The sequence below is a fragment of the Benincasa hispida genome, chromosome 10 (genome assembly GCF_009727055.1).
Source record: "Benincasa hispida cultivar B227 chromosome 10, ASM972705v1, whole genome shotgun sequence".
NCBI classification, from domain to species: domain Eukaryota; kingdom Viridiplantae; phylum Streptophyta; class Magnoliopsida; order Cucurbitales; family Cucurbitaceae; genus Benincasa; species Benincasa hispida.
Window position 1 is genome coordinate 9,478,492 of NC_052358.1, and position 14,010 is coordinate 9,492,501.

Genomic DNA, 14,010 nt, shown 5'->3' on the forward strand with positions numbered 1-14,010 from the left:
TCACGGTTGATTTGGAGTTGAATTGGAGTGAAGAGCAACTTGAAATTGGAAGAATTCACCAAAGGTATGAAACTTGAAACCTCTTGTATTTTTCCTGAAAATGCATGCTTTAAAACTCAAATTATATGTAATTATAGTGCTTATTGATTCGGGTTGCTTCCGTTGCATGCTTGTGTATTTTATCATATACCGTATTTTGTTAATGTAAAATTGAAAACAAAATTGCAAGGTGATCACACGCTTCCATTTGAGAATCGATTCCTTCACCTAATTCTTGATTTTTTTGCCATATTGAAATTTGAATTATCTTTTGTTTTTCTTCAGTTTTTCTCATGATTCATATGCTTTGAATTTTGAAATCTAATAAATTAGATTTACAACATATTAAATTAAAATATTTTAGTTTTCAAAATTTTAAATTTCAAATTATTTTTATAAAAAGAATATGGAGGAGATATTTTAATTTAGGTGAAGGGAGTGCATGGGTGTGCGTGCGTGCGTTTTGTGAGTTAAAATTTAAAATAACAACAAAAAATAAAAAAAAAAGAAAAAGAGAAAAACAAAAGTAAACCTAACTCTTATGCTACCAGCACTGCCCTCCCCCAACCCCAATGTTTTTCTCCTCATTCGCATGAAGTCGAGCTTCTACTACACAAAGGACGTCGTAAAGACCTCCAGCCTTCTACCACACGAACGCTAACGCATGCCATGGATCTTCCTCTCTCTCTCATTTATTCTCTTTCATCATCTCTTTTATGCGAAGTCTCACCTGTAAACGAAGTCGCTGATCGCAAGCTTTGCCACCGTGTGGTCACCGGAGGAACCGACCAACAGTGTTTAGGTGAGCATGGGGTTGTTTTGTGTTTTTTATTAAACTCTCAGTTTTTGTGATACAAGTTGGCTTCGATTAAATCAACCGTTGATTTGATTTGAGGTTTGGTGGAGATTTTATCTTTATTTTGAATCGGTCTAAAATACTTCTCAATACCATGTATTCATTTCTTTTGGATTTGTTGTAGTCGATGACTTTGGGTTTTTATCAATTTGAGCGTGTAAGGGTAGTTTAGGTGTTTGTTAATTTGTATTTTGTATTTAAGAAAATCGTTTTGCTATTTTTACAATTTTAAAAATTTTCAGCTAATTTTTTAAATGAAACTTTAAAATCTACCGTTAATCTGGTCAACCATTTTAATTTTTAAATTTGACTAACACAGTTTGAATGTTATTTCAAAGCAATATTTCAAGTTGCCATCGTTAAATTTATAGGCTAACGATTTGTATATGCTTATATGAATAAATTTAAACAACTTCAAAAAATAAATTAAGGAATCACTAAAGCGAGCACAACTCATCTGTTAATGATAAAGAGGTCTATGGTATGAAACCCCTTACTCCTTATTGTTCTAAAATACCTAAATTTAGGGATTAAAGTTAACATTTTATGACCATTTTGAAATAATAAGATTATTGATATCAATTTGTAAAGTAAAATAATTGAAAATATTATATTTACAAGCCATTGTTCAAATAATTAATTTGAATAATAGTCAAAATGAGCATAACTTAATTAATACAGTATTTGTATTTATAACCTCAAAATCAAATGATCTATTTTCCCATTCCGCATATTGTAAAAAAAAGAAAATCAATAACGCTAAAATGAGCTCATCTCAATGATAATCGACACGATCTTCTTCATAGAGACCAATTCATCTCCAACCTCGTAATTGTTCTATTGAAAAATTGTGAGGCAAGGACTATCTTAAAACTATAATAATCACCTCTTACTACCGTAAATACTATTTCAAAACCTCCAGTTAGCTACCGTCAATATTACTTCAAAATATCTGTTTGTTATAATATTTATTATTTACTACAATTTTTACTCTTTTATATTCATCACTTTTTTTATTCTTTGTTTTAACAACTTCTTTCTCAAATTAAAATAATCTAAAACCCAAACATATATTATTTTGATCTAATCTAAAATATTCTACACCAAAATATAAATTATTATAATCATACTATTATAATTTAGAATCATAATAATCAACTATTTGCTCTATAGGTTGAGGAACAACGATAATCGTTGAGATATCTCCGATTGTCCCCGTTTCAATCACGGTCGCCTATTCACGTCCACAATCTTAAAAAACATTTGAAACTATAAACGGACAACCCTCTCTCACGCGCTTTCCCTTCCACTCTTCACTCACTCCCACTGCACCGCCACGTGTCCAGTCTATAAATCAGACAGTCAGCACGTGTACATAACGCGCAATGCATGAGAGTGGGGAAAATTTTACTCGGCTTTCGAACAAAATGACATAACTCATAGGAGTTTCTTTCCTTTCTAATATTTCAATATTTCAATTTCTCAAAAGAAAAAAAGAGAGAGAGAGAAGGGGACAGAGCGAAATTTAACTTTGATTTTTCCATCTTTTTCTTTTTAGTAATTAGAGGAAGAGGACGGGGAAGAAGAAGACGGAGTCCTTTTCTAGGGTTTTCCGACGGATCTTTTACGGCTCACGAAATCCTATGAACTTGAGGAGAGCACCACCGAATCGGCGGGATCTTGATCTGTAATTGGCTTCGCTGTTGGAGTGAAGAACCACCGAAACGCACGCAGGGGAAATCATGGATTCCGTATCTTCAAACTCCCATGGAAATCTGGACGAGCAGATTTCCCAGCTCATGCAGTGCAAGCCCTTGAACGAGCAGGAGGTATCCACTTTTTTTTTCCTCGCATTTTCCCTTCTTTCTTCTTGTTATATCTTAGATTCTAGAGGTTGTTTGCTTATCCTCGGGGGTTTTCGGATGGTTTAAAAGCAATGTGATGGATCCAGCCTGATCCGTTAGGGTTGCAGAACTTGGATTGAGGTACTCGCGTGTTTCTGAGTTTTTGGGCTCGTGGTACGATGGTGGGTTTGGTTGGCTACATTGGAAGCATCTTCAAGGTAGATCTCGCGGTTGGACTTTTAGAAATATGGTTATTCGAGAAAGATTTGCGCTAATGTGAAATAGATCCCTTATTGTGATGCCACTGCAGTTGGCCTTTTAAAATTTAACTTACGACACTATCTCACTCCGAGAATGTTTTCCCAGTTGGTTCTCTTTGCCGTGATAAGATACGCTAAGAGCGTGTCTCTCTTGGTTTTGGCAAAAAGAGTTCAGATACTCCCCATTTATCACAACGGTGTGTGTCTGTGGCATTTGATCGTGGAATCAAGGGAGTGGCCCATCGATTCCTTGACCTCTAACTATGTAAATTGAGTAATGATGTTGCACGCATTCATCTCCACAGGTTTTCTAGGAAGTATAATATGCAGCTGTAAATTTACTGCTTCCTGTTTAGAAGTGGGAGTGAGCATTGATGTAAATTGACCAGAGTTCCACTTTTCATGCAGTGGACTTTCTGACTAACTATAGTATACTTCTTTCTTCATATAGACATCAGCGAGAAACCTGAGCAACACCAGTTATTGAAGTTATGGTATTTAGCTAGCTATTTCTGTTTGTGGAAAGCTGCCGAGTACATTCTAAAAGTTACGTTTTGCGCTAGATGTGAATTTATAAATTGTGGTCCTCTTCAAGCTAATTTAGATCAAGATGGGAGAATCTTTGAGTTTGTAATCAGCAATGGTGAATTCGAATAATATCATCCGTGAACCATTAGAAGAAAAAAAGGGTTGCGGTCAGATCAATTATACAGTATCAGTGATACAAGCATAGTCAATGACTTTGAGTGGAGGTGTTGTGTTTTCTTTTTGTCTATGAAATTTGGAGCTGTTATTAGTTTTATGAATATGTCTACTAATCGTGAGATCCAGTCCATTTTAGCCAGGTGGGGAATGTTATATTCTGACCCCTTATAAAATGATGTTGGTTCTGCAGTTATTCTTATTTTCAGATGAATATTGTTTTCCTCTCATCCAGTCTGCATTTTCTAAGTTTTCTTTTCTCTATAAATGATTGCCTGTTGAAGATATACTCTATATTGTTAATTGATCCTTCTCTGACTATGGTTTATATTATATATATTTTTTTTGGTATGAAATCAACCTGTGGTTGTGGGTGCCAAAGTATTTTCTATTTTATTTGACATCAGGATGGGCCAAACGTATCTTAGTGTCAATACTTGAAGATCATATTTTTTATTTCAAGGATCTCAACTTATGGGGTGTTTATTATCTCTACTGCAGGTAAGAGTATTGTGTGAGAAAGCTAAGGAGATATTAATGGACGAGAGCAATGTACAGGTATGTTTTATTTTGTTTCTTGTTATTGATCTTTTATCTGGATTTATAATTTATTGATGGTTGCTTAGCGTTTTTTTTTTCTCCATTTTAACAACATGCATTTATGTTACTAGTTTGGATTTTTGTAATCCTGCATAGGTACCATATTTATAATTTTAAATTAAGATGACTATCATTTTGAAGCAATCTTAATTTAGATATCTGCATGACATAGGTGAAATTTTTTACGTGCATCTCTCTGGTAATGTTGTGCGTGCTAGATTTAATTTTTAAAATTATTTTCCCTTTTCTTGAACATTTGAAATTCAAAACCCTGTAACATGATGTTCTCTTTCTTGTTATATGTATGATTCTGCTTATATGATTTTCTCGTAGTCTAGTTTATATACATTGGAATAATCTTTTTACCTTCTCTTGAACTAATAAAATGTTCATATTAGTTTTATATTTTACTTGAAGTTTATATCATATTTCATACTTCTAAATACATTTCAAGGTTTTATTTATGCAAAGTGTCTTGTTGTGGCCTCATTTCCTGTGGTTTGGTTGTATGTGTACTGAACATGGTTATAAATAATATGAAATTATTCTTTCAATAAGTTATAAAACATCTCTATTTGTTTTGGGTGCAATCTATCTTCTACTCAGCTTAGTTGATATGAGGTATGATTAGCGGTACTTTTAGAGAGGGGAGGGTCACTAAATGTTTGGATACAACTTAGATACACTTTCCAGTAAGAGCTTAAAAGCACTTCATTGTGATTTCAGAGAAGCAATTTTGATAAGTGCCATTTTAGGTGCTTCTGACTTAAAAAAATTATCTTTCATCTTTCATAATAAATATTTTCTTTTACCAATTCTGTAATTTCATCTTATCAATTAAATGAAAGAATCAATGATGAAGTGCCTTTTTAGTTGCTTTAGACTTAAAAGTTTATCTTCAATTTTTCACAATGCATATTTTCTTTCACCAACTTTGAATTTTGAAATTTCATCTTATCATCGATATACATATACACCAATTTAGTTTTACTCACATTTCTATCTATGCATTTTATCTTTCTAATTTTGGTATACTCACTTTGTACTAGATTTTCTCACATTTACAGTTTCTCACGTCAATATTTTTGTTCACTCCTTCCCTTACTAATCCCTCTCTACAAACATTGTCTTTCACTAATGCATTTTATGAACATGTTTTCTTTTATATTTTACTTTTTGTAATTTTAATTGATTTTATTTTGGTGACTTACCTAATTCTAGAAATACTGTTAAAGTAAATATTTTATAAAAAGTGCATCTAATTGGATTGAAAGCACTTGTGAAGAATTGGAAATAAACATCAAGGGATTTGTTATTGAGTACCTTTTTTTATTTTTATTAATCTTCTGTATAATAGGAGTGTTCTTTCCCGCTTCATTCTTCTTTCAAAACCACTTCCAAATACGCCCTTATGAAAACAGGTCAAGAATTTGTTTCTATTGGTGGTTTTCTCCCTACAATAGTTTTGTAGCTCTTATATTCTGTCTTCCACGTGCTTGTTTTCTTATTCAGTATTCTGATTTATTTTGCTCTCTCTAGTTATACTGGCTTGTTATAAATTTTAACAATGACCCTCCTCATCTATTCTGAGGTTTTAAAAATGAATAGGTCTGAATCAAAGTCGAACTGTTAATTTATGATCTGGGATCTATCTGGAGTTGCAACTTTTGTAACAATCATACTCTCGAACTTGCATCTACTTTATCTTATTAATTGATGATGGGGTTGTGATGGATGCTGCTTATTTTTCATGTTAATACTATGGGGTTTTATGCTTTGCAGCCCGTTAAAAGTCCAGTAACAATATGTGGTGATATTCACGGGCAATTTCATGACCTTGCAGAACTTTTTCGCATTGGAGGGAAGGTATCTAATTTATTGGCAGGAACTTTGTTGGTTATCTTTGCTGAATGAGTAGTGATTAAAGCGTTGGATGGGAAAATATAAGCTCAAGTGTGAAAGAAAAGCTCTTGATATGCTGATACTGTTGATTCTTGTTAATGTTGAATCATTGTGCTTCTCCAACTTCAAGCATAATTATCAAATAGATAACGAATGTTATTAGGTGATGGATTCAGATTGAAGCCAAAAAAAAAAAAAAAAAAAAAAGCAAAGATTTTAGCATTCTTCTGTAGTGCTAGATATTTGTCTCATATCCTTGATAATACACACAATAACATACATTTTTTGAATCAAGCAAATGACTTTTAGCTAACATTGAACTATAGTCAAATATCTATGTTCATTACGCATATATTTTATTTTGAGTTCCTTCTTGAAGTTATAGACTATAGTTGGGATTGAGTAGTTTAGAGTAGTCTCTTCTTTCTTTTTTACATCATATCATATCATACAGTTCTTCATTTCTTCAAAATATTTCTGTTGGGCAGTGTCCAGATACGAATTACTTGTTTATGGGAGATTATGTTGATCGTGGCTACTACTCGGTTGAAACTGTTACAGTAAGTATGGCCTTGTTTAATGTAAATATACTTCGTATATGCTTATCTTATGTGGCAGAACTTGCTTGGCTTGAAAATTCTAGAGACACTGCACATTTGAACCATTGTTTTAGGCAATGAGAATATGGTTTAACATGCATTATTTATGATTTAGGACTAAGAATAAGGGAAAAAAAATGAATAACCGCAATGCATCACAAGTTCACAACATACAAGATTCCGAAGGCTTTCAATAACTGAACTTGAACATGTTTAAAGCCTCCTTTTATAGCTTCCATACTTTCTCTATCACTTCTTACCCACTAGGCCACTACTTTTTATTTCTAGGATTGTAGACTTGTGGAACCATTTGAAATTCTTGGTCACTATTTTACAAGGTTCATGAACTTGACTGAATACAGTTCCTTATCCATGAGCATTAGAAATTAAATTTTGAATTGATCCGTGAGTAACGAAGAAATTAATAGACCCTATCCTGGAATGCTAATGTGGGCTTTCCCAATAAGTCACTGATACACAATTCCTTCCACCATATTTTCATAGTAGGCTGTAGGATGCTTTTTGGGGCAGGAACTCAACTTGTGTCCTAATATGAGTCATTTTGCAGCTTTTAGTGGCCCTTAAAGTCCGATATCCCCAACGCATCACAATTCTTAGAGGAAATCATGAAAGTCGTCAGGTAAATGTTTATCATTGTCATTGCTGCCTAGTTACGTACTGGTGTTCATTTATTTATCCTTTTTTGACTACTTGGATGTATACAATTTAGTTTAAAGTTGTAATTTCAGCGAATATTTGTTTGGCACCATGACCCTTAATTTTAATGTTTTTGGCTGATGTCATCTCTAATTATGGTTTGTGTCCTCTTTATGCAGATAACACAAGTTTATGGGTTCTATGACGAATGCTTAAGAAAGTAAGTTTTCTTCTGGCTTATCCTCAGTAGGAATTATTATTTTTCAACGTCCTCCTATGGCTCAACTCCATCTTGTCATCTCAGATCCTTTTTGCTTTCTCCGTTGCTTTTATTTAGTACTACTCTGTGATGCACCTTTTTTCTTTGGTGCTTATTCAGTTTGAATAAAATGGTTGTTTCGATGCATTTTGACATGTTCCTTCAAATATCTAATCTTGAAAATATTTATTTACTAGTTGTTTATCTTTGAAGTTGAGTTATTTATTGGAAGATGGAAGTTATGTATGTAATGCTCTAGGGAGCGGTACCCCTTTTTTCTTTTTTTTTTTGAACCAAGACTGTATCGCATTGACATGAAGTATGAAGAATACTTTGAAAATGCAACCCAAGTTTGTCCTGTAAGTTTTATTATCTTAATCTCATTTGCAGGTACGGCAATGCTAATGTTTGGAAGATTTTTACTGATCTGTTTGACTATTTTCCGCTGACAGCACTGGTCAGTATAATTCAAACATCATTATGTATACTTACGTTGTGGGGTTCTTCAGTTCCTCCTTGCAACATTATGATTGTCAATTTTTGTTTCTGAAATTGATCTGATGCTTATTTCTGTGAACTATATAGGTCGAATCAGAAATATTCTGTCTGCATGGTGGTTTATCTCCATCCATTGAAACCCTTGACAATATTCGGAATTTTGATCGTGTTCAAGAAGTTCCTCATGAAGGTCCCATGTGCGATCTCTTATGGTCTGACCCAGATGATCGATGTGGGTGGGGAATTTCTCCCAGAGGTGCTGGATATACCTTTGGTCAGGTAATTTGCGTAGGCAAACCACCATTTAGTAGCATCTAACCCTTCATATTTTTCACCGAGGAGTATTATGAGCTCTTTTTGTTGTTTCTCCAGGATATATCTGAGCAGTTTAACCATAGTAATAATTTAAAGTTGATTGCGAGAGCTCATCAGCTAGTGATGGAAGGATATAACTGGAGTCATGTAAGAAGCTTCTTCCCTTTGATGTTTGCACTGATCTTTTGTTTTGATGGGATGGGTAACCTAGAAATTATGAATTGCTTATAACAGGAACAAAAAGTTGTGACTATATTTAGTGCACCTAATTATTGCTATCGCTGTGGAAATATGGCATCAATTCTGGAAGTTGATGACTGCAAGGCGCACACTTTCATTCAGGTTACCTCCCTTAACACACACACACACACACAAAACAACCCCCCCTCCCTCCCTCCGGAAGGGAGGAACAGCTCAGGCCATTACTTCATTCATATCTTATGTTTGCGTTTTCCTTGTATGTGTGAAAATTCTTTGCTTCTGCAGTTTGAACCAGCTCCAAGGAGGGGAGAACCAGATGTTACTCGAAGAACTCCCGACTACTTCTTATGATGTGGCTATTGTCGGTTGACTTTTTCTAGCAGCAACAATTTCCAAGTATATGTTTTGGCTGTTTCTACATTGGAGAATTTCAGTTTCCCTGGAGGGGGGGAAAGCGTGTAAATTGCGGCAGGTTGCTTCAGGAGGGGGGAGAGTGCATCCTTGCAAATCTCAAGGTTTTGCTGAAGGAAGCTATAGGGCTGGCGACTCATTAACTGCATATGTAACATCTCCAGACACAATGTATTGCATCTCTCTCTCTCTTTCTTTTTCTTTTCTTTTCTTTTTTTTAGTAACTTGTTTCAATGTAATTTTCCTTTCCTCTGGTTCACGGGTTCTCTCTGCTTTTTCTGTTAACTATTTTGTAGGATGCTTTGTTTTAGTTTTCTTTTTGGGGGTTTACAGATGGACCATCAGTTTAATTTCCTTTAATGAGTGTCTTTATTATTCTTTCCCATAATTTCCTCTGTTACCGTGCACTCCTCCCGATAGCTTTTAATCATTATTATTTATAACAAGCAAACAGCTTGGTTTATATTCAATGAACAAGCAATTATCAGGTCCAATTACTCAATTAGAAGCACTGTATATGTTGAGTGTCGTCAACCTGTGGCTGCAATCTTTTAGCGACAAATTGATGTTTTTTTTACTCCAGACTTTGAATTAATGCATCTGTTCTTTAAAGCAAGCCAAGTTTGTGCAAGTAACCAATAGGAGAAATTTGGACCCTTTTAAGTATTTGAACCTAAATTTTCTCAGAATAACCATCTGAAGATATCTTCTGCAATCTCTTTGGATGAGGTCGTTTCCTATGAAAAAAAAGAAGAAACTGAGGATATTGGAATAGCCTCACTTCGTCGGTTCTTGATCCTTGGAAACAGCAACGCGATCCAAAGTTGGTTCTGTAGTCAATGGAAGACTAGACTGGGTGCCGAAATAGCTTTGGTGTAAGCATGAGGCAGTGTGAGAAGTTTCTTGGATCTCCTTACATAAGCTCGCTTTGTGAAGTTGTTGTAATCGTTTTCTTCAATTGCTTCCAATATTTTTCTGTACAGCATCAAGGATGACCATACTGGCCAACGGCTGGCCTTGTCAAGCTGAGAAGCTCCCTTTTCTGCTAGTTTAAAATAAAACCTCGCCCTTTTGATCTGTTCTTTAATGAATTCTCTCCACTTATTCGTCACTCTCATTGTCAATATATCGTCATCGCATAACCCGAACTGTGCAAGCTCATCCTGAGGAAGATATACCCTGCCTCTTGTAGCACTGAAACAAGTTCAAAAAGCAGCATTAAGATGCATAAACTGTTATGAAGTTGACCATAAAAGTATATAAAAAATGTAAACAGTAGAGAAATTGATACCGTGGTTCATTAACGGTATGTTAGCTACGTCCACAAAGGGAAAGTTAATTGTTAGAAAAATATCGAATAAGTTTACGTATGATGCACTCCTCTAAACTCTATGACCGAAATTGTAAATAACATAAATAGGAGTAGTTTCAAAGTGTAACATCGTATTTGGTCATTGAGGTTTTTGTACAAATGACCTATTTATGGAGGCGTTAATGCATAATGACCGAATCTAAAAAACGAATGAAAACTAACCTTTTTGCTAACAGCATAGACCAATGTCGCGTTAGGATTTTTCTCTCATCGCAAAATAATTGGAACCCTAATGCAATATTCAATTCAACGGTCGGCCAACCATTGATTGAAAATGGAAATCAAGTTAGTGCTTTGACCATTTCCGATAGGTGAGACATACCTAACAGGCTAACACAATAATGAATTTTAGACGGTGGTGGTGTGCTCTAACTAAAAAGTTAGTTTTTATTCATTTTCTAGAATTGGATTATTATGCATTAAAATCGCTAGTATCGAGTCATCCTTGCAAAAATCTATTTAAACTACATAACGAAGAGAGCGTAAGAGAGGGAGAGAGAGCTTACTCCTCTCCTACATCTCTTAGAATGTTGGTAAGTTGATTTCCAATTCCCAAATGGATAGCAGCGCTGTAGATAGTCTGAGTAGGAAGTGAAGAATCAGGTGCAATTCCCATAACAGGTACGCTCATTAGTCCCACAGTTCCAGCCACATAATAACAATACAAATACAGCTCTTCAAAATTCTCATATCTACACTTTTTAGTATCCATTCTCATCCCTTCAATCATGTCCCTGAATGGCTGCTTTCAGAAAAACAAAGAACATAACAACAATTATAATCCCAAACCACCAATAACACAAAAGAAAAACTAAAAAGAAACTTCTCTCCACTCAGCACCTTCATGTCTATGGGAAATTTCGACACTGTGTGACTCAAAGCAGCATCCAGCAAATCATACGGACACCCTTCAAATATGTCTTCCAAACGTTCTTCCCATCGATCAAGAACTTTTGGATTCATATACACAGCGTTGGGGCCATCCACAAGTTCATCTGTTCTCCTACACCAAACTATAAAATTCATGTTAATTGCAAATATAGCAGATAACTAGACTCCTTCAACGACCGACAGCTGAAATTAATATCTGTTATATTTGTTCATACTTTAGATCTGATTGCTATATTTGCAGCTGATTCTAAAAAAACCAAAAAATATTACATTTCCAAAGATTTTGATTTGGAAATGACCAAAACTCTTCTCGTTCATGCGTTTTCTGAAATGGGTTCTCTTCAAAAACGTAATCTGAGGAGTGATTTTCTTTTGGTCTTACCATATATTGCCCATATTGCTCTCTGTCGCTCCTTTGTCATGAGCAGAGTTCCCAAATAGAAAGTCTTGGCATATTCTGCACAGATTTTCCTGCAACTCTCATAAGCTTCTTCAAGAAATGAAGGGTGAAATTGCATCTTCTTCAAGAAATGGTTGGACTGAGATTGTCTTTCCACGATCTCATCGACGTTCAAATCAGCCAGAGGAATGCCTTGTTTTGATAAAGTTGGAAACTTTAATGTCTGAGAGCTTTTGGGAGCTGCAATTACCCCACCTTTGCTCATTATAACTGTGAATTGTTTTGGAAATACTTTCCCTTTGCATTCTCCAATGAATGTGAGAGGCTTTGGTGTGATACAAATACAAGAATTCATTTTGTAAATCTTCTGATAAAACCCCCAAAATGAGATTTTGGGATTCAAGAGACTTATAACTCCTTTGGTATATTCCAATGGTGTTCAATGGCATTTATCAGAGTAGGATTGCCATTGGGAATTTTAGGTATATCTTTTTTCCTTCAGTAAAGTTAGGAAAGATAGGACAAACCCAAAGAAAATGCCTTGTCTAGAATAAACAGACAGTGGTTTGAAGTCCAATAAATTTGTCTTGTTTTTGGGACTTTATTTTAGAATCTTCATCCATATTGATACCCTTCACAAACTCAAAACTCTTATTTGTATTCACTTTTCCAACTTTTTGTACCTGTTTTTCAAAACTCAATCCATAAAAACTTCAAACTAACTAATATGAATATTTGATTCCGATGCCAATTACATTAGTTAGAGACCAGACTACACTTAATTTCATACTCCCATTTTTTTTATTCAATTTTTTTTTCGAAAAATTGTCACATAACAGTTTTTTATTGAATAGTTACGTAAATATAAATGCAACTCAGGTACAACACTTAAATTATTTCTTTATTAATTCATCTTAAATGTTTTTATTTTTTGAATGTTTTATTTATACATGTACAATAATAAAAAAAATTAAAATATTCGGTTAGTTTGATGATGCTATGAATTTTTGCACTGTACTGTATTTGCTTTATAGATTTATGATATGTAAATATTAATATGTAATATAGAACGTATATTTTATCTATCTATATTTACGTAGACTATAAAAACAGTAAACTTATAACTTGAGACAAATGATTCATTACATTGATAATTATATTAGACTACTTATATCAAGATTTTAACTCATCAATTAAAAGGGTTCGAGGGATCGAATCACGTAAATCTTGATTGCTAACACATTTGTATGTCAATTGAATTTTGTTTGTTTGACATATAGACTAATTTTATATATGTATATAAAAAAATGTGTTTATAAACATATACGGGTAGCTTTTAGAAACATGAAAAGATGCTTATTTATTTATTTTAAAAACCATTTTTATTTCAGAAAAGTACATACAAGCATTGGAAATTTGGCTGGCTTGATTCGTGAAGAGACCACATATTAAAAGCCAAACGTGGTTTTTATTTTACAAAATTATCTAATGGTTTCCAATAATTTGAATTTAATTAAATTACATATCTTCTTTGTTAACTGTTCAACGTGACTTAACTATTTGTATTAGAAACTTATTGAACCATTATTGAAATGCAATGCTATTTTCCTTTTTATTATTTATTTGATTCATGACATAAGTATTTAATAAAAAAATATGGATATATTATTAATGAAATAAGATGACTTTATAATTTATTTTTGTAATTGAACTGACTAAAGAACTATTTTTTAAATAAAAAATAATTTCCTTGTCGAAGAAGTGTTTGTAGTCCAATGGTTAAAAATAATTTCATACTTAGTATCTATGTAATATATAATGTTTAGAATAATTGTCTTTCAAGTAATATGTAATGTTTACTCTTTTTTTTCTACATAATTTTTATGTTCACGTTATATTAGTTTTAGGGTTAAAGATACAAGATAATTTCTTTGTTACTCGTCAGACTATAATTATCATATCATTGACATTTAAGTTTGAAATTTTTCTTAGACTTTTTACTTCTTATATTTTTAAATCTATGTAATAACTTTTAATGTTTTTATTGTGAATAATTTTGTAGAGTTAGTTCTAATCAATATGGAGAGATATTTTTATTATGTCATTAATTTTTTGTACACAATTTTTATATTCACATTACACTCTATATATTTTTGTTTGGTTCCATGTTATTTTTACATTTACATTCATCATATAGGTTTTTA

At 33.4% G+C, this 14,010-nt stretch overlaps 2 protein-coding genes across 2 annotated transcripts; one reads left to right on the forward strand and one right to left on the reverse strand.

Annotated features, from left to right (window-relative positions):
* Positions 1-2,359: 2,359 nt before the first annotated feature.
* On the forward strand, positions 2,360-9,531 carry LOC120088167 (serine/threonine-protein phosphatase PP2A-2 catalytic subunit). Its single transcript, XM_039045278.1, has 11 exons — positions 2,360-2,724; positions 4,203-4,259; positions 6,084-6,167; positions 6,692-6,763; positions 7,371-7,442; positions 7,639-7,679; positions 8,109-8,175; positions 8,304-8,495; positions 8,589-8,678; positions 8,766-8,873; positions 9,018-9,531. Exons 1-11 carry the CDS (start codon positions 2,638-2,640, stop codon positions 9,081-9,083), a joined length of 936 nt encoding a protein of 311 aa, XP_038901206.1. The 5' UTR covers positions 2,360-2,637; the 3' UTR covers positions 9,084-9,531.
* Positions 9,345-12,346, reverse strand: LOC120088166 (phytoene synthase 2, chloroplastic-like). Its single transcript, XM_039045277.1, has 4 exons — positions 11,789-12,346; positions 11,356-11,528; positions 11,022-11,257; positions 9,345-10,337 (listed from the first exon to the last, which is right to left on the reverse strand). Exons 1-4 carry the CDS (start codon positions 12,159-12,161, stop codon positions 9,980-9,982), a joined length of 1,140 nt encoding a protein of 379 aa, XP_038901205.1. The 5' UTR covers positions 12,162-12,346; the 3' UTR covers positions 9,345-9,979.
* Between the last annotated feature and the right edge of the window lie 1,664 nt (positions 12,347-14,010).

Excerpts from the sequence above, each read along its gene's own strand:
- LOC120088167 (XM_039045278.1), top strand. The coding sequence starts at position 2,638 with ATGGATTCCGTATCTTCAAACTCCCATGGAAATCTGGACGAGCAGATT. Across the intron at positions 4,260-6,083 it reads TGGACGAGAGCAATGTACAG|CCCGTTAAAAGTCCAGTAAC; the intron begins GTATGTTTTATT and ends TATGCTTTGCAG. Across the intron at positions 6,168-6,691 it reads TTTTTCGCATTGGAGGGAAG|TGTCCAGATACGAATTACTT; the intron begins GTATCTAATTTA and ends TCTGTTGGGCAG.
- LOC120088166 (XM_039045277.1), bottom strand. The coding sequence starts at position 12,161 with ATGAATTCTTGTATTTGTATCACACCAAAGCCTCTCACATTCATTGGA. Across the intron at positions 11,529-11,788 it reads AGCAATATGGGCAATATATG|TTTGGTGTAGGAGAACAGAT; the intron begins GTAAGACCAAAA and ends TGAATTTTATAG. Across the intron at positions 11,258-11,355 it reads AATTTCCCATAGACATGAAG|CCATTCAGGGACATGATTGA; the intron begins GTGCTGAGTGGA and ends TTCTGAAAGCAG.